Source organism: Centruroides sculpturatus, unplaced genomic scaffold, assembly GCF_000671375.1.
Source record: "Centruroides sculpturatus isolate CEXI.00-Female unplaced genomic scaffold, Cexi_2.0 scaffold1036, whole genome shotgun sequence".
Classification (NCBI taxonomy): domain Eukaryota; kingdom Metazoa; phylum Arthropoda; class Arachnida; order Scorpiones; family Buthidae; genus Centruroides; species Centruroides sculpturatus.
Window position 1 is genome coordinate 166,729 of NW_019385233.1, and position 19,617 is coordinate 186,345.

General features: G+C 38.9%; 1 protein-coding gene across 6 annotated transcripts in view; it reads right to left on the reverse strand.

Moving 5' to 3' along the window:
- Window positions 1-3,279: 3,279 nt before the first annotated feature.
- The window catches only part of LOC111636504 (mitogen-activated protein kinase kinase kinase 12-like), a 40,504-nt gene continuing 24,166 nt past the window's right edge, over window positions 3,280-19,617 (reverse strand). For 4 of the 6 annotated variants that reach the window (XM_023381772.1, XM_023381777.1, XM_023381776.1 and 1 more), the window contains 7 exons: window positions 18,705-18,863; window positions 13,716-13,824; window positions 9,823-10,049; window positions 7,424-7,549; window positions 5,038-5,350; window positions 4,867-4,919; window positions 3,280-4,153 (listed from right to left, as the gene is read on the reverse strand). In XM_023381772.1, coding sequence (XP_023237540.1) covers window positions 3,892-4,153; window positions 4,867-4,919; window positions 5,038-5,350; window positions 7,424-7,549; window positions 9,823-10,049; window positions 13,716-13,824; window positions 18,705-18,863 — 1,249 coding nt within the window. In that variant the 3' untranslated portion in view covers window positions 3,280-3,891. The remainder of the gene's footprint in view (window positions 4,154-4,866; window positions 4,920-5,037; window positions 5,351-7,423; window positions 7,550-9,822; window positions 10,050-13,715; window positions 13,825-18,704; window positions 18,864-19,617) is intronic. The other 2 variants (XM_023381774.1, XM_023381775.1) reach the window with 2 other exon arrangements.

The following is a 19,617-nucleotide window of genomic DNA, read 5'->3' on the forward strand; positions in this document are numbered from 1 at the left end:
CGCCGGCCGCGAGGTCGACCGCTTTTTTCTCTCGGGCGATTTCGTCACCCTCCGGGGCGGAGACGTCCGCTCCCCTCCCCGCCGCCAGAGGGGCCGAGAAGACCGGGACCGGAGGGGGCCCTTTTCCCTTCGGGAGCGTCCCTGGGCCGGGCCCGGGCGCGTAGAAAACGGGAGGGAGCGGGCGAGGACGGAGCGAAAATAAGCAAAATTTCCGAAAGAGCTAAAAAAGATCGACGGGGCGATAAGAGGACGGCAAGGGTTTCTTCGGCCGCTAACCTTTATTAGCCATTGTTCTTTCCGACCCGGCCCGGTTAGTCGCGCTCCCTTTAAATTAGAGGTTCCCTCCTCCGACCTCGGGATTCGGGCGGGAATTTCTTTTCGAGAAACTCGATGTTTTCTCGTCTTTCGGCCGTTTCCGGCGTTTGGGGAAGTCCCGCCAGCCGAATATCCCGATCTTCCCTCCCCTCCGCTGCCGAAAAACGGAGGATGGTCGGGATTCTCCCCGGACGACCGGGAGAGTCGGTTCCCTACTTTCCGGCCGAGGGGTTTCCGACCGTCCGTTTCGAAGTCCCTCTCCGCCGGCCTCCCGCGCTTACGGAGGGTAACTCGGCCAGTTTCCGCGGGAAAGGAAACGAATTCACCCGTTACCTCTCCCTTTATCCTACGGTGGGGCCGAGTCAACCCGCTAAATACGGACGGACGAAACTTTTCGCATTCCGAATAGAAGACTTAAAATAAAAACCGAGACGTTTAGGTTTCGTGGGTACGACCTCCGGGGATCGGCCCTTCCCGATTCCGCGGCCATTTTTACCTTCTCGCCCGGTAAGGAAAATACAGTCGGCGACGTCACGCGCGTCGGACAATTCGAAGTTTACGTGGCAATTAATTGGATAATTATGCAAATTTTATATCTGGTTTCGCAATCCTTTCTTCCTCTCGGGCAACGATTAATTTTTTGCACGCGTTCGAATCGGATAATAGCCGCCGCGCCAAGCGTTTACGTGCCGAGTTTAACGGCGACAAACTTATTTAAAACAGAAAAGGGCTTTTCCGGTCGGCACCGCCGGTTTAATTAAAGGGAAAGACGGAAAAGTTACGCCGTGGCCCGGTTAAGAAATACGAAATGCAAACGCGTCTAATTATTAGCGTATAATAGGAAATAGTTGCGCGAAACTCGCCTTATCCGAGAAATTTCCGTTTCCGGCCCCCGTTCTATATTTAGGCCGTTAAGAAATCTTTCCGGGAAGGCCGATTTACGTCTTTTCGTCGAAACGACGGTTTTTCTTCCGCGAAATCCGGCGTTTAAGTAGAATCTCCGGTCCGACGCCCTTTCGCCAAACAACTACCGGACCGAAATTCTCGGTTTTCGTGGCGAATAACGCGCCGCCATTATTCTCACCGCGGCGTTAACTCTAAGCCGGTGGGAATTTACAGTCGTCGAATAAGAAAAAAACAATACCAGAGTATTTTATAGTCAATACGCATTTAGGGAATAATTCCATCGAGTTCTAAACGTTAGAAATCGAAAGAAGGGAATTGCGATTTCTTCCGGTAAATAACAATCGGAAGGAAGACGGCCGAGTCGCGTATCGGGCCCTAAGGATCGTAAGAGGAGTAACCGGGGCCGGAGGAACTCGTTTTACCTAACTTCCGGCCGGGATCTTTCCCCGGATAAACCGAACTGCCGGAGTTTTCGCCCTCTTCCGCCGACCGTCGGTTGGCGTAAATTATTTTAATTAATAGTCCGAAGTTTGACGGTAACCGGGGCTTTTCGGAAAAAACGTTTCCGGAAATTGTCTACACCGTCGGCTTACGGCCCCGGATGGGAAAATCGGGCACCGACTTTTCCCCGTCGACCTCCGAACGACTCGTCCCTCTACCTGGATTTAACCGCCAGTCGACGACCGCTTTGTTTTCCGCCTAGACGGAATACTTATAATTAGAGAAGGGAAAGTTTCCCGCTCCGCCAGCGAAGACAGAAATGAACTTTTTGAAACGGCCACCGTTTTTCCTTTTTCTCGGAGGGTGAAAATCGTCGATTTCCTCTAAACCAGTGGTTCTCAACCTTTTTTGTTGATGTACCCCATTAGTTGTTTCTCAAGTACCCCTTATATTTTTGCATGTAAATTTTATAATTACTGCATTACATGTATAACCTTATAACTGAGCGCCATAAAAAAACTAACTAACTATATAACTAAAAGTGAATTACTTATTTTACATAAATAATAATAAATTTAATCAGGTACATACATTTATTTATTATTATTTGATAAGTATATTAGGCTATATAAAATCACAGTATATAAATAACATTTCCTAAAAATAAATAATTATAATTAACGATAAAGAAAATTTAAATTATTCTACAATAATTTCTAACAAAATTTAATGGGATATTTGTCGCGATAAATCTTCAGCAATTTTTTCAAAATTTGGTTCTCATGTTTTTAAATAGAGATTATAATTGTGTACTTACAATGTAATAGCTGCAAATTTATAACGTGCAGAACAATACACGAATCTTTCAATTTTTGTAACAAACGTAACATCTAAATTTGCTAAATATCAAGTAATGGGCGCATGCAGTGACACACATTGCATGGTGAGGGTACGATCCAGGTCTCGTTATTCCTAATACCAGTAGTCCAGTAAAAACACAAAAAGGGCCAATATCATAGAGCAATAATTATAAAATAGAAAAAAAAATTTTCTATTCTAAAATTAATGCTCGGTTAAACCGTAATTTTACTAGACTACGGGTTCACTCGGCACTAATGGCACAAATAAACAGGCAAATCGAGTGGATAAAGAAGTTGTTTGGACTGTTAAANTCTATTCTAAAATTAATGCTCGGTTAAACCGTAATTTTACTAGACTACGGGTTCACTCGGCACTAATGGCACAAATAAACAGGCAAATCGAGTGGATAAAGAAGTTGTTTGGACTGTTAAAAGGGAAATTGGTGTTCGTACTGGGATATTTTAAAGCAAGTTTTTGTCGTTTATTGTTTCTTGTGTTAATAATTTACGGCAAATTGATTAACGTATGCCATTTTATAATGAAAGTTAGATGTACCCCTTTGATTTATGCTTGTACCCCTAGGGGTACGTGTACCACCGGTTGAGAATCACTGCTCTAAACTATTCGTCTAACTAGGTCCGAGCCGTCTTACGAATCCGCGCGGCCCGGGTTAAAATATGCGTCTCGGACACGGATTTTCCCGGAAAAGCGGGAGTTGGACCCCCGCGGAGAAAACAGAAACGACCGGACTAGAAATCTGCTGGTACACAATCTTTATTTTCGAAGAAACCATAAATAATTATATGTACTGTACTTTTCGAGTGCGGATTCTACCGTGGCACTCCGTCGTCGGTTTCTCCCGTCTCCGCCACATTTTCTCTTTGCATATTCTTAAAAACGGCGGGAGAAGGGGTAACGCCGGCCACTCGGGTGGAAATCCGTATAAAAATACTTACGATCCCAAATTACGCTTCTATTTCTTCTACGAAATACGTTTGGCTAGTAGCGTCGGGAAACGAAGGACGAAAGGGGATACTTCCGTCCTTCGGGGCCAAGAAAAAATAAAATAAACGACCAAAAAGAAAAATACTTTATTAACGACAAAAGAGAAAAAAATCTCCTCTGGCGACGTAAAAGGTAAATAAAATAAATAAAGGGCGAGTTTCCCGACGCCGGACTAGAAGATGCTAGAGTAATTCCTGAGACGTACGGTTACTAGGCGCGTGGCCACCGCGACCGACGGGAGGAGACGAAAGGAAATAAACCGGTGGGGTTGCGGTGAGAATTTCTCGTCCGGAACCTTCGAATGTTTTCCAAGGCACCGAATTTAGTGGTTTGTACGACTAGAAAGTGGCTTTCCGCCCGCCTCTACACTCGGGTCTCGATGTCCACCTGGAAAAGGGCAGAAGAACGGACGTCAGAGGCCGGTCTACCTTCGGCCGCCGCCGCCGGAAGGCCACTCACCCTCCTCTCCTCGCCGCCCGCCTCGCTTCCGGTCTCCATCTGACACAGGTACTTGGTGGGCGATCGGCGATGGGCGCCGGCGTCGAAGGACAGCCGGAAAGAGGCCTCGATGGGTGCGTGGGTGCCGCAGTCGCCGTCGTTGTTGTTCTGGATCTGGACCAGTTTCCTGCGCAAAGAAACCAAACTTTAACCTTCGGCTCTCCGCTCGCTACTCGCGCGCGATAACGTCCTTACACCGCGTAAGGGTGCGACTATGCAGACGCGAATTTACAGCCAGCGATTTACTTTTCGCGAAGGAAAACCATGCACAAGCGAGAAATAACGCTAGCGAGAGCGAATTTCTGGTTCTCGCACGTATCTGACAGGTTTTGATATTTATCGCGTCTGCATAGTCGCACCCTAAGGCGCGGTCTACCAAAAATATAAAAGTAATTGGAAAGTTTTTCCGCCCCGTAATTCGTCTCTCCGTTTTCCTCGCCGTTAACTTGCCATTTTGTTTGACCGATTAATTACATTTAAAGTAAAGAATAAAAATATCCGGATTTTATTTCAAAAATAACTTTTACCTTATTAATCGTAATAACAAATAAATGATGTTTCGTATTATTCATTATTACAAAATGGCAAAAGAATTCTTTTCCGGAGTAGCGACCGGTTTTATAAAAAGTCGTAACTGCCGATAAGGATCAAAATCGCGGTCCTATCTGCCACCAAAATTTAATAGGCGGATGTCCCTCCGCCTATATTCCGTCTTTACCCCGTCCCCTTTTGGGCTTTTTGGGTTGGGGAGGGGCGCTTTGGCAGTAATAAGGAAATGAGTTACCGACGGGCGATAAATAAAGCGGTTCGTTTAGCCGGGGAAGGGAAACAAAGACTCACCTCTTGTTTCTGTAATACGTTTCTCGCTGTTTGCCGCAATCTTGCAGGAAATTCTGAAAGGGAAAATTTCGTTTCTTTCAATATTCTTTCCGTCATCGGCGCGTAAAACCTCTTCCGTTCGTCGGGCAATTCCTAAATTAAACGCGGACGAAAACAAAAAGGTTACCGTACCTGAGGGTGGGTGGGCAAGACCCCGCCGCCGCCGATTACCACGTTTTCCTGGTGGTCGGCGGCCGAGTTTCTTCCCTCCAGACCGGAAGTCTTCTCGGGCGCCTCCCCCTCCTCCGACCGCCGGTTCCGGTTGCTGTCGGTGTCCGGGGCGTTGCCGTTGCGCCGGTTGCGGTTTTCGCCCTCCGAAAAGAGGGGCCGAGTCTCGGTCTGGGTCTGGCTTTCCACGTAGCGTTCCGACTCCGCTTCCGCTTCCGGGTCGTCGGCCGTCTTCTCTTCCGGTCGGAACCACCGAGTCTTCCGCGCGTTTTCTGAACTAATTTCCAAAAAGAAAAAAAAATCGGTGGTTACGTCCTTTTGGCTTCCGGTTCCTTTTTATCGCTGTTTAAAAAATAACTTTTATATTATTATTGGCCACGCGTAAATAAATTTGTGCGGTGCCGTGGGTTACGAAATTTCGTTGTAAAAACTGTACATTTTTTCCTTATTACAAAACGACAAAAGGCCTTATTTACGGGTGAATTTTGTTAAACGACAGTAATCGTACCGGTAAAATCTTGGGTGGGTCACATTGCGCGCGAAATATAACGCCCGTCCGTCCCCTCGGCCACCAAAATTTAACAGCATCCGAATCGGGCGAATTTCGTTTCTTAATGTTCTCCCGTCCCGAGACATTAAACGAAATTTTCTAACATTTTGGGTGCGGAGGTCTGGAAACGTCGAATTTTCGATACTTTCCCTCGTTACGTGTAAGTAAAGACCGGAAAGTAGAGACCGAAATAAGCAATTCTCCCTTTTATCTTCCCATTATAGACAATTTATTTATATTCCGATCCCCGTCTCTGCCCGCGCACATCCGTCCATTACAATACGAGAACGTTGCCACCATGTCGTTAAATCCCATTATTGACGATACAAAACGTATTTTTAAGCTCTCGCCCTTTACGCACCGCCGCCCGTGGGAAATTTTATGTCAAAAGTGCGACATTAGTTCTAAGAGGCAAACGCGCCGTACGACCATTTTATTATTACTATTATTATTTTGCGTTATCTTTTAACACGGATAAACCCGCGTAAAATGAAACTGGCTGCCGTTTGCTGGGCCGTCGGTAAGTCGGGCCGGAAAAGGGTGTTAAAATTAGCGCCGAATTTGGCACGGATGTTCTTCGCCACCCCAGGAAAACACCGCGACTCTCACTCCCAAACGTCCACCGACTTCAGCCCCGGCAATACGTTTGTTTCGCAGTTTCGTTACGATCGACGTACGTTTTAGTTATTAAGACTATTGTTTTTATCTGTCTTCCGACCCCGCCTGGTCAATATTTCACTACGCCGGGAACCAGCGATTAATATTATATACAGTAGAGCCGCGATTATCCGACTCAATTGGGGACTGGGGTTGGTCGGATAATTGAAAAGTATGAAAAAATCTATTATTAGTGTAGTATATTATTATATCCCGTGTAATTAGTATATTAGTATATCGCTATTAACCAACTTCGCGTCGAATTTTCATCGATGTTAACCATAACAATTTTTTTTTAAAATAATAATCATCGCTATTGTATCGTTAAAAATTAGAAAATTAAGCCTCGTTTAAATACTGGCTCCCTTTCATGGTCGAATGAGTGTTGCCAGCTAAAACACGTAAAAATAATATTAAAGAAGCCAAGACATAGCCAAATATTGTAGCGCCACATCACTAGCGGACATTTGAAATTTGCCGACTAGGAAGGTCGGTTAATCGAGGCTTTACTGTACTTTATATTAACTAGCTGCAAGGCAGGCCCGCCGTAAGCGGGCGGCACGTCTAGGGGGCGGCAAAGAGCCTTTCTGGCAAGCTCAGCGTAGGTAGTCGTAGTTAAACAGGGGGCGGCATAATCGGTATTGCACACGGGCGTTCAAACAGCTGGCGGCGCCCCTGCTGCAAGGACCCGCTTCGCTGGGTTTTTATCTGTGGGCAAAAAGTAACGATAGTGAAGATTAAGATAATTACATTATAGCTAATCTTACCCGTTTTCACAAAATGCAAGAATTAGGTCCCCCGTTTCCAGACTAATTAGAGAATTTTTACGTTTAGTCAAACGAACTATTTTCAACGTTTCTGGAACGTTTACAATCGTTCTATAATCGAACCAATATTCGAATTTTATGTTCGAATTGAAATTCGAACAAATTCCCCGTGCTGACCCGCAATTCCGGAATTTCGACGCGTAGGCGGGTCGGCACGGGCATTCCGCGCGCATTTATTTTTACACCTACCGAAACGAAAAAAAACGAATTCCAATTTACTATCGTCTGAGGATTTTTGGACGGCGATGGGTGCGGAAAGCGCGCCACCTCCTTCGTTATCTTAGCTACCATTATAATTAGACGTAAATTGAATTACCTCGTTTGCTCGGCGGGAACTTTTTGTACCGACTTGCGATTAAACCTCTCGTGGGCTCTCAGGAAAGGCTGAACTATCCTGGCCACGTGGGGCCTGTTAATTCCCAGTTGTAAATTTTGTTCTCGTCTAAAACGAAAAACAAAGTTTAGTACGACGAGGCCTGGCAAATAATGTAAAATTTCAAACCGATGCGTACCACCGAATCTAATCCTTAAATCGAATTAGGGCTGCTTCACACTATGACCGACTGGACCAACTCCAAGTCGTGTTGCCATGGCAACAGCAGTCTGCCGACCGACTAATTGTTCCAGTCGGACAGATTAGAAAAGTTAAATATTTGTAGTCGGGTCTGAGCAGTCGGTGAGCTACAGCTAATAAGAGCTTCGAAGCTAGGAACGAACCCAATGCTTTCTTTTCATGCTGAACTTCTTATCTGTCAGCAAAATTGTTGCACTCTTCTTTATTTCTGTCATAAAGTGTTTGACACCTTCGACATCGTTATTAATGATACACATGTTTAAACTTATTATAAACTTTATGTACTTTTTTCTTGCAAATTTAAAAAATTTGATATCAGAACGTTTATCAAAGCGGTTCGTTAACTGTCTATAACCTCTGTGCTGTTTATAAAATATTCCAATAGATATTGTTGCCAAAGATATGGCCTGACGATAAATTATAGCATATTCAGAACTACAATTTCTGGATACAAATGAAATATGTTTTAAAACAACTCGAAATGCACGATCGGTTTCCATGACGGTCATGTTTTCTGTTTAAATTGAAAAACTTACCATGATTGGCTAGTGTTTTGATCTGTAACACGCGTTCCGATTGGTTCTTACGAGTCGGCCACCGACATATAGTCGTACTCAGTGTGAATGCTTTTAATACTAGTCGGTATTTAGTATTAAATACTATAATTAGTATTTAATACTAAATACTAATTATAGGATCGATCGGGTCGGACCAGTCGGTCATAGTATGAAACAACCCTTACGCGTGGGAAACAACGGGCAAACGTCCGTTACTCCACTTTGCCATCTTTATCGGACGGAGACTGTCGTAAACGTCCGCGCCACCGTCCGGTCCCCGTGGCAAATTTGCCCGGGACGAGTATCCCGTCACCCGATGTTGCGTTCCGGAATGGCAAACGGAAGAGGCTTTTATAATATAACGACCGCTTATTTAATTGGTCGGCGTGGGTTTCCGATGCGCCGACATCGGTGAATTTTAGCGTTTCCCAACATTCTCCGCCATACTTTGCCAGCCGATTAAAGCCGACGTTTATTATTTCATCATTCTTTAGCACGGGTATTGTCGCTTTCCTTCCGTTAGGGCCCGGCCGGCTAGTCTAGTTTATTAAGGTACGCGCAATAACTTTTGCCACCGTTCCCTACAAATACTAATTCGTTCTTCGGACATTTTAATTTAAGCCAACTTTACCGGTACCGGATGAATTTTAAGCCGGTCGGACTATTTAAATTCGACAGAATGTCCGACCGGTGTATCGATTTAGTCGTTTATTTATTGGCCTTCCCTTTAAATTCGTTGGCCAAATTTTAAACGGGCGTCTGTCCGTGCAAAACGGGAATCGCTCTATTGCCAGTTGTAACATTATTTTAACCGTCGTTAAACTTCTCCGACCCAATCGAAATTTTGACGACCTTCGTCTTTTTTATATATTAATTTTTGTGAATACCGGGAAGGCCCGACTCGTAACGGAAGTGGACCGTGGCCCGAAAGCCAACCACCGCGCCACGCGGGAATAAGACAGACTGTATTTTCGCTGGCGTAAGGATCGACGTCGGGCATTTATTTTATCGTTTTTAAAATGTTTTTTAAAGCCTCTATCCGTCAAATTTTAAGTTTTGTAATATGTACAGTACGGGGTCGTCCGTACATTACGTTATCGTTAGGAGGAAGCGACTGCCTAAAGACGGTGTGGTCCGGCCACTCGACATTTTTGGTTTTGTAATTGTCCTTCTCTGGACGATTTAACGAAAGAACCGCAAAATCTCTCGAGTTAAAACCGGCGCAACGTATCCGCGCCCGATGGCGCGTTCTTTCGTAACGGCCGAAGGAAAGTTCCGCGCGACTAACCCGCCAGTCTGCTCCCAGTATGGGCAGGCTTCCCCGCACCAAATTGACCGGGCCGGAAGTATCGGCCCCAGTTTTGGCTCCTGCCGGGTAGCGGGGTCACTCCCTTATTGCGCGGCCGTCCCCATTGCCGGCTCCATCCGACCCGCGACGGATGCGAAAAAAGGCCCCCTTAATTAATGCCGGAAGGACGCAAAACGTTAAAAACGAAAACCACCGAAAGACGTAGCGTTTGGGTGGTTTTTCGCTCTTAACGCGGAATCGGCGGGTAATTAATCCGCTTAACATTAACGTTTTACCTGATGAGATCTCTCTCTCTTTCTTCCAACTGAAGCAAACACGCCGCTAATTCCATATATAAGTTATTCGCTTTCTCCAATTTTTTTTCGTAGTGTTCTCTGATGTCTTGCGCGTGCCTCAGTTCTTCTCGTCTTCGCGCGGTTATGTCCTCTTCCAGAAGGGTCATGTGACTGCCGGTGTGACAGAAATCTTTCATGTAATCTCCGATTTCTTTTCTCCACGAAATCTGTCAAAAATAAATTTTGCATTAAAGAGGCGAAACAATTCTTGGAAATAGAAGTATCGTCGCCGATGCCACCAAAATGCACATTTTGCATATTGATCCGAGTACCCTCCCCCGCACACCGCGCGGTGGAAAGAACACAATTAATAATAGCTAACTAATTTTTCATTAATCGCATATTTTGCGTAAAATTTATAAAGACATATTTTTAGAAATTTAACGTATGCATTCGCATTAATTAGATTTAATAAAATTGAATATAAACGAACGCCTAAACATTTCTGTGGCAGCCGGCACTGTTTTGGAGAGAAAAATTTAAATTTTCGTATCGATTTATCCGGGTTCTGTATCAAAGTCTCCGCGCGCGTAATTATAATATAATCCACTAACTGCGGATCCTCCGAAATGTTCGGAATCATCGGAGGAATGGAGCCATTTTGCGCAGCCAGAAAGTCCGATAGTCCTATGGAAATTGCTCGATACGAAGTTATTCTACCCAAAGATGGGAGAGTAAAGTGACCGGAACAACTAAGTTTTTAATACAAACTGTTCTTTATAAAAATAAAAACAAAAACCTTTGGTCAAGTTATGTAAATAAATTGAAAGGAAGTAAATAAAAGTTATTTCTGTATTATTGTATTACAAAGTTGGCAAATTATTGAAAAATTAAGTAGATTTAGCAAAAAACGCGTATTTCGTACGTATTAATGCTTAATACCGGCTTCGAATTTGCATAATTCTGGTTGCCTTAGTATTACACGCCTACCACCCGTTATTATTCGCATATTATACGACCCGTTTTTGGGTGGCGCGATATAAAGTAAGACAAGAAAACGTGTTTAAAGGCAGCGTAACGTCTAGTTGGCATTGTTCGAATTCTTTCTTTTAATTTTAATTGTTCTTTTGTGAATTTTATTGATTTTAACGCCGTTTTCGACAATAAAGTACAGAATTTAAACTGGTTTCCCGGCTTTTATCTAGTTTAACTCCCGTAAAGTAGGTTACGTAATACGTAATTGGCAAAATGCCGTTATTAAAAAAATAATTATTCGATGAATTTTGGAAACTAAACATCCAGTAATTTATTAAACAAATAAACATATTTTCAGTTATTGGGTGGTCGTCTCTTCGGATGGCGGGAGTATAAAACAATGGCTCAGAAATTTTAAAAGAACAAAAAGTTAAAAGAAAGGAAAAAATTTTGATAACTATCCGATTAAATTTTATTAAAAGATAAAAAATGAATATTGTATTATTAGTTTTACTACTGTTATTGCGTAGAAGATTTGAGAAAACAATAGAAAAAAAAGGCTTAAGTGTAAATTAAAATTTATTCTCCCCGTTAAAAAATTATTTCCTGGCTGTGGAAATTAATTTATTTGTATAAACATGGTCGTTATACAATATTTATTTCAAGAATCTCATAAATCAAGAACATTAAACGGCTTTCTTTTTTCCAACGTGCCTTACATCGAAACGTGTAAGACCTGTTACAAAAAAGAAAGCCGTTTAATTCCAAAAAATGTCTGCATTTCATTTGGGTACTAAAAACTTCTAAAAAACTGAGTGAAATATATGAGCGTGTATTGTATAGCGTATTAAGATAAACTTTAACGTTTTCTTCAAATTGTAATTGTTGAGAGATCCTAGATTCTATATGTGAATGTTTTTTCTCTTTTCCACCGAAAGTGCTTAAAATTAACCCCAAGTGGGATGTACCGAGAAGGAAAGGTTTGTCGAGCGTGAAAAGTTGATTTTTTTTTTAGGAAAATGGGTTCCGGATCGTGAAGATCTTCCTTGTAACGATTGCCAGAAAAAGCTTGAGAACCACTAGACAAAGAAACCAGATAAACTATTCTTACCTATTCAACACCAACCGAGATACAGTAATAGTTCGACATAGAGTTGTAACTAGAAAAGAGAGAGAGATACACAAATAAATATATATACAGTATATATATTTCACTAATAGAGTCGATAATGGCAAGATGCGATTTCCAGCAACACCGATAACCGACAATCGGAATGAAGCCTCGTATTATGTAGGAGGAGTTTGTAATAAAAAGGAAAAAATTTAGTGAAGGATACCACCGGACTGGAGTGCTGGATAACAAAAGTTGGTAATTTTAGAATGTGAGGGAGGTCTTGCCTGGCGGTATTTCATTGGCAGAATTTGATCACCCCGTTTCTTCCATCCTAGGTGTCTCAAAACCATTCTCATTTAGGGCTTCTTTCTCACCTTTTTTGCCCTCCACAACACAATTTCCTTCCCTTCTTGTTTGCCTTTGTCGCTCGGTTCCTTTCTTCTTTCTTCGAATCGGGGACCGACCGGCATCCTTTCCTCCCGGCAACATCTCTGGCAGAGTGCCTCGAAGATCGGAATGCACGCTACGATAGTTACCCTACCCGTTGTACTGCGCCGTTTCGGCGGTAATTGTCGGTTTTTTGGGCTATACATTGTTGATTTATTATTTTTTTTTTTGATATTTTTGATTAGCAGCGCCGCTACAAAGTGGTATTTAAGGAGGGTACGGACTGGAGGGCAACTCTCGCTCTCTCGTCGGGACCTTACGGTTGGCACCGGTTGCCTCGGTGTTGCTCGGGAATTTGCATTTCTTTTTACGACTGTGACATGTTCTCGGGAACCGTGCATTGTGTCGAATTGCTAAGGTAGTATCGGAGCTAAATCCGTTTGCGTCGAGGAAATTACCTGCCAGATAGGTTAGATTTAGTGTTCAAATTAATGAATTGTTGGTGAATAACATTGTCCGACAAGTATTGTGGAGATCCACTTGTTAAATTGTTGAAAGGACTATCACGTGTAGCCTAATTGCGCAACTTGTAAATATATTCTGTATATATATTTTGTATATAAACTTAGTTTTATGTGATATTTCGTTGTCTCCCATTGTTTGCGATAATCACACTTCTACGTACCTGCAATCAACCTATTATGGATTGTGAATCCCACAAATGAGGAAGAAACGGTCAAAAGTAGAAGTGAAAAAAGACAGAAATTTAGTTTCAACACTTGGTCAGAAAGAGTGTAGAAAGATAAGAATAAGAGATAATCAAGTTTACATGAAACTACTATACCATAAAAAATTATTGATATAACTTGCAGAATGCCATAAAATTATATCTCTGAAGAAACATAAATGGAGAATGAGTAGAACAAGAATTAGATGTATTACATTAGTGACATTGCCTTTTTAATTTTTATATCATAAAATTTTATAATCTTTTCTTTATTATTGTAAAATATTGTTCTAGATCAAGGGTCTCCAAACATTTTTGATCGTCGACCCTACAAATTTTCGAAACCACACATCAACCCACCAAAAAGTTTGTTATCAGCAAAACAAAGTACTTACTATTTTAATACATTTCAGTGAAACAGATAAGCCTGATCCTTAGCTCTCCCTTATCCTTAGCTTAAGCTTGATAACTGACCCCCAATAATGTTATATCAACCACTTTGGCAACCCCTGTTCTAAATGTTTGTAATCCAAAGACAGTTATTGTAAAAGTTAAATGCATTTGTTTCTTTGTTTAATGAACTACCAATCATACAAAACGTTTTGCTTTCCAATAACAATATTAAAATAAAATTCTCTTCAGTGCAGTTAATAAGTAATGAAACATATAATTCCAAAAGTTTATTTTTACCTGAGTCTTAAAATAGCTGTCTTCTGAAAGATTTATAATTTCTTCTCCTGCCATATCTAAATGAAACAGTATGTGATGAAATGAAGGTCTATTTCTTGGTTTTTGACTCCTGGAAATAATATAGATATTTAAATATATTATTAAAGAAACACAGTACAAACTATTGTTATTTTTAAAAAATATAAACAAATACAGTACTAATCTTTTAAATAACTGTACTTTTAAAGTGTTGTATAGTTTTAATATCGGTATTAATCTTCGACCAACATTTAACAAATTATTATTTGATAAGAAGGAAAGGAAGACTTAGAAAGGAGACAATATCAAAAATAATAATCATCATTTATTGAATGTTTAGCATTATAATATTTTAAGTATTTAAAACATCTGGTTGAGAAACAAATAAGTACTAAACAAATACAGTATTCCGAACCATTCCTTACAAGTCCCATTTTGGGGTTTACACCCAAAAGACATCTTGCAATAAATATAAAATATAATATTTAATAAAGTGGATGTATTGACAGTCTATTGCCTTACTATACCACTTCGTTGTGTGTGAGAGAAAGTAGAAAGCAAATATCCAAAATTAATTATGGATTTAGGGATGGACCAAATAGGGATTTTGGCCAAATATCAGCCAATTTATTTGGAGCTGCCCAAAATAAAAGGCTTAGACTCTTAAGCCTTAGAATAAGGTGGCGGGCAGCATTTTCTATTCAATAATAAAGATTACATACATTTATACTTAAAAAAAATACATTGAAAAAATAAAGTTAGGGAGATGAATAAATATGTATGATTAGAAAATAAACGCACATTCTTGCAAAGAGCAACATTTCTAATTTATTTCTGTTAAAATTATGAGCAACTACATCTGCTGATTCATGTCCTTGCAAAGAATTTTGTCTCTGAAAAACATAACTTTCTTTGTCCTTCTTTGATATTTTGCAATTAGTATCTTTTTCTGTAGATATCATCATCAATTAGTAAGAATAAAAAGAATTACCTAAATTCCTCTTGCAAAATACAACACTAACACTCAAAACACAATCTTTATAAAACAACCACTCAAAAACTGGGTAAATTTGATAACAGCAGCATCTGAAACCAAAATCCAGCATACAAAATAACGTAGCAACTGAAGATGGCTGGCTTCGGCGCTCTAACTGAGCTAACTGAATAACGGAGCTTCGGTTTCAGCACTCTAATTCGTTGAGCCTTCGCGCATTTGTCTGACACACGGGACAAGGACAAAGAGCTACAAACTGTTGCTTGATATGCGACTCTATGTGACTACTCTCCATACACCATCAAAGGCCTAATAAGTCACTTTCCTCTGCCGCTTTCATCACGCTGACCCTTTGCACGCGGGACACCGTATACAAGACAGTCACGTACGACAGAAGACCATCTGCCTGTTGAGATATTTCCAAGAACAATAACTTTTGTTTAGCTTTCTGGAGAAGTCCCTCTGTTTTCACCCTCCCCTGCAATGCCAAAGACTGGCCAGACATGTACTGTACCTCCAACCGGGCATATACACTATCCTGGTTACAAAACACAGGACCAACAGCCACTTGAAATATGTAGATGCTATAATGCACCCTTTAAACACCCACCTCGGAGAACATCGGAATTCCATCCCGAAAAGTTCGGTCGACACCGCCTAGACACCTTTGCCTCCGACCCCGACATAGATGTTCATTTTGACTGTGCACGCCTCATATATAGCTCCATCCTGAAACATCATCTCAGATATTTAAAGCAGGTAGAAATACAAGGCGGCCAGAAAAAATAAAGCAGTTAACTTTTGCGATGTGAATTCCTACCCCACAGTGTGGAAGACATTCTACAAACTGTGAACTTTCTATTCTCTCACCCTCCCTCCCTCCCTCTTTGTAATGTCATCTTCCCTCTTAACACATGTATGACAATCCCACGTTGTTTTAACAGCTGCGGGATCATTTAGCCTGACGATGCTCGTTTAACACAAGCAATAACGCTAGCTCCCATTATTTTGTTTGCTGGATTTTGGTTTCGAACGCTGTTGTTAACACGGTCTTTATTATTCATGCAAGTGCATGTACATAAATAACACAGCTAACTGTAAGATAATATCCACTAGCAAAATATAATGGTTGGCAACACGATTCACAATAGAATAACAATGAAAACATTGAAAATCATTTCTCTCTTTAGCCAGTGTTTTATTATTTATGTTAATTCTTTCACAGATACATGAATTTTAGCTTTGTGAATGTGAAAAATGGTTGCAAATATCAAACCACAAATAAAGAATACACAAATATGAAACTTCTACTTTGATTAGCTTAGCCTAAAAATTTTGGAATAACATTGTTTTCTTTAAGTATTTGTTATAAGGCTGCAATTTGAAAAAATTGTAGATTTATAAATTCCCACTGTTTTCCATCTGTCTGTGTGTCTTTCCTTCCTTAATCTCTAGAACAGTATTATACAGATGAATGTCGAGATCAGATATGGAAAGATCAGGGGCAGGAGCCCCAATTAACTATATACGAACTTCTGGTCTAGAACAAAAGTCAAATATTTTACCCAAAACAGAGTTACACAGATGGCTGACATGACTCCTGTTGTTATAAGGAAAAACACGATGTACAGGGGCAAGACTACTAATTTGATATGAGAGCATATATTTTAAATTAAGTAAATAAAAAATATGACTAAAAATTGTAATCGGGCATTGTGACAATGACAAATAATTTTTGTTCATTAATATAAAATATATCTCTGGATTTTTCAATATGTAAAATTGTCATTCTATTAAAAAAAAGTTTTTTGCCTTTAAGTTCTTGTGGCCCTATTATTAACCTTTCTTTCATTAAAGAACATCTGATTCAGTATCATGATCAATATTATTTGTTCTTTATTTATTTAAAATCTAATAAAAGAAAATTATGTTACATTTAATCAATGAAATAATTAAAAATCTAAAGGTGACAAAATTTATTTTGTTCAAATGAAATTACTAAATACAGAGAAATAATATTTTGAATAGTTAAAATTGAATTACTTCAGACTATTGAATTTAAATTAATTATTGACAAACATTTTCTAGTTAATTTAAAATAAAAGAATTCTGATTGTTAAAAAAATGTTATCTACTTCTTGTTTATGAATATTAAAAAGTCTTCTTTCTTCAGTATTTAAATGTAAAGCTTAAATATTTAAAAATGGTCTACATAATGTTAAAAATATTAATCAATTATTATTCAGTAAATTAAAAATTATGATCATGTAATATAGTAAGTACTCCACCTTTGACTGCTTTTGTTTTATTAACGTGATGCAAGATATTGGCCCAACATCTTGCACCATATTATTAAGAAAAAACAAATATACTTCAGATGAGATATAATGCCAATACTGGGGTCAAAAATATCAGTCCACGTTATAGAAATCGGTAATCTATCAAATTAACATACTTTCACAAATATTGATGTCACATCCCTCGATTGCTCAACGTGCGAGTTGACAAAAATATGTTAACTATGACGATAGCTTTACTTTTTGTTGTATAATTCATTTTAAAGCATCTTTGATATTATACTAACAAATAATTTTGGCATTAAATGGTTACATTAATTGTAGTGCAATGACAGTAAAAAGAATTATTGTTTAATTTCTATGTGAAAACTACCAAAGTTCAAAGATAAAAAGCAAGCATTAAAGAAGCAAACCAAACTAATTAGTTACTTAAAAAAAATACATTGTAAAAATACAAAGTATTACAGACAATACGAATATGAATTCTTGTCTTTTCCTTCGTCCTCTTTCAACATCACAGGAACGTGATCCACACAGTGGAGTTGACCTTTCTTTTTAGGCTACTTTCTCCGCCTACATTTATGTAAATCAGGTAAAAAGTTCCTTGACTTTGGATTCCATTGTAAAAATTGTTTACATTATAAAGAAAAAATCTAAAAATCCAGGACGTAATATAATTATTTTCAAAAGAAATATATTGTAAAAAGTACAAAGTATTACAAACGAAGGAAAAGACAAGAATTTGTATTCGTATTGTCTGTAATTTGTTCATTTAAACATTTTCTTTTCTAGAAAATAAATAAATTCCAAAAAAGTTATAAAAATTCAATGGAGTCAGAAAATTTCTTCTTTTGTTTTCTTACATAAAATGTAAAATTACGAAAAAATTATATTTTTCTTTCCTTTCTGACTTTTGGATAATATAAAACTTCAATTTTTCAAAAAAACAAGCCAATAATGACTATAAAATCTTTAAAAAACAGAGTTTAAAAAGGTATAAAAAAGAANCAGATTAATATTAATAAATTAAAAATAATTTTTAAGGAAAAAAATATTGTAAAGCGAAAGGTAAAAGAACACTTCGCTATAATTATGCAAAACAATAATGTTAATTTAAATACCGGAATGTTAACAGCGGCATGCTGGGAGTTTTTTGTTAACTGTATAAGTGGCTCTTCAATGAGTTGACTGTTTGAACGTAGATTTTGTGCTGTAAGCCCCACTGAAGAGGCCATAGGCGAAATGCATTTGGGAAGCTTGTTAGTAATGATGTAAATAAAAATTTTTTTCTCTCTGCAGATTATTTTCTTTTTTATACCTTTTTAAACTCTGTTTTTTAAAGATTTTATAGTCATTATTGGCTTGTTTTTTTGAAAAATTGAAGTTTTATATTATCCAAAAGTCAGAAAGGAAAGAAAAATATAATTTTTTCGTAATTTTACATTTTATGTAAGAAAACAAAAGAAAATAAATAAAATTTAAAAATTTTTCCAATAATTATAAATACAAATTTTTCATTTATAATCTACAAATACAATGGAATTACAATATCCTCATGTCTATTACTGTCTGGTTTTGTTGATAATCATACATACATTAATGGAAACATTGCAATATTATATAATTTTATTCAATGTATTTTAACATAATTATTTATGATTAATATTAAATAAAACTGACCAGCATTGCTTTAGTAGTAGTTGAAAACCTTCGGGAAATGATGATGGAACGGGAAGATGCAGGCTGTTATTTCCCACTCCCCATATAATGGCTGAAGAATCTACATTTTTGTAAGGAGTCTCACAAGTCAGGAGTTCCCATAACAAAACTCCGTAGGACCTGAAATTTCAAAAGTTAAATTTTTAGAACATTTTTATTTATGACTCTTTCAAACAAACCTTTTAGTTAGAGAAATTGTTAAGATGTCCAAAAAGTGAAAATACAACAGCTAGTATACACTCAAAAGGTTTTTATTTGACCAAATGTCCACTAAATCTTATTTACTGGTATGTGCATTAGTTTGTTTCAGTTGAAGATGGTAACGTAAAAAAAAAACCAAGAGCCTGACATAAAGATGGCAACTTATTGCCAGTTAATTCAGTTACTGTTGAACCAAAGGAACACTTCAGTTTTAGATCTAGTGGCTGCTGCCACCAATTTTTTATTTAATAACTTTGCCAAAATGAACAAAAATGTATTATGTGATTTGTTTGAGCAGTTTCTGGATTATATAGTCTATGCATCTGATGATATCAGCAGTCCTTCAACGATGTGCCTGAACTTGTCCATGCAAGCCAAATAGCCAATAGGTGCTGATGTAAGCAGTATGAGTCACTGAGTCACTCAACCATAAACAAGGAAAAACATTTGCAGCAAGACTTAATGATGTCAACAAAATAAAGATCATGAGTCATGAGAGAAATTGATTCTGTGGGAATGTCATGTAACTAATGTGTGATTAATTTAATGGTTTATTTATTGAGATGACCATCTACAGTTTTACAAACTGTTGTACTAAATGGATACATTGTGGTTGAAGCTTGTGATTGGCATATGCTCATCCATACTATTCGGAACCTATAAAACTTCAGAG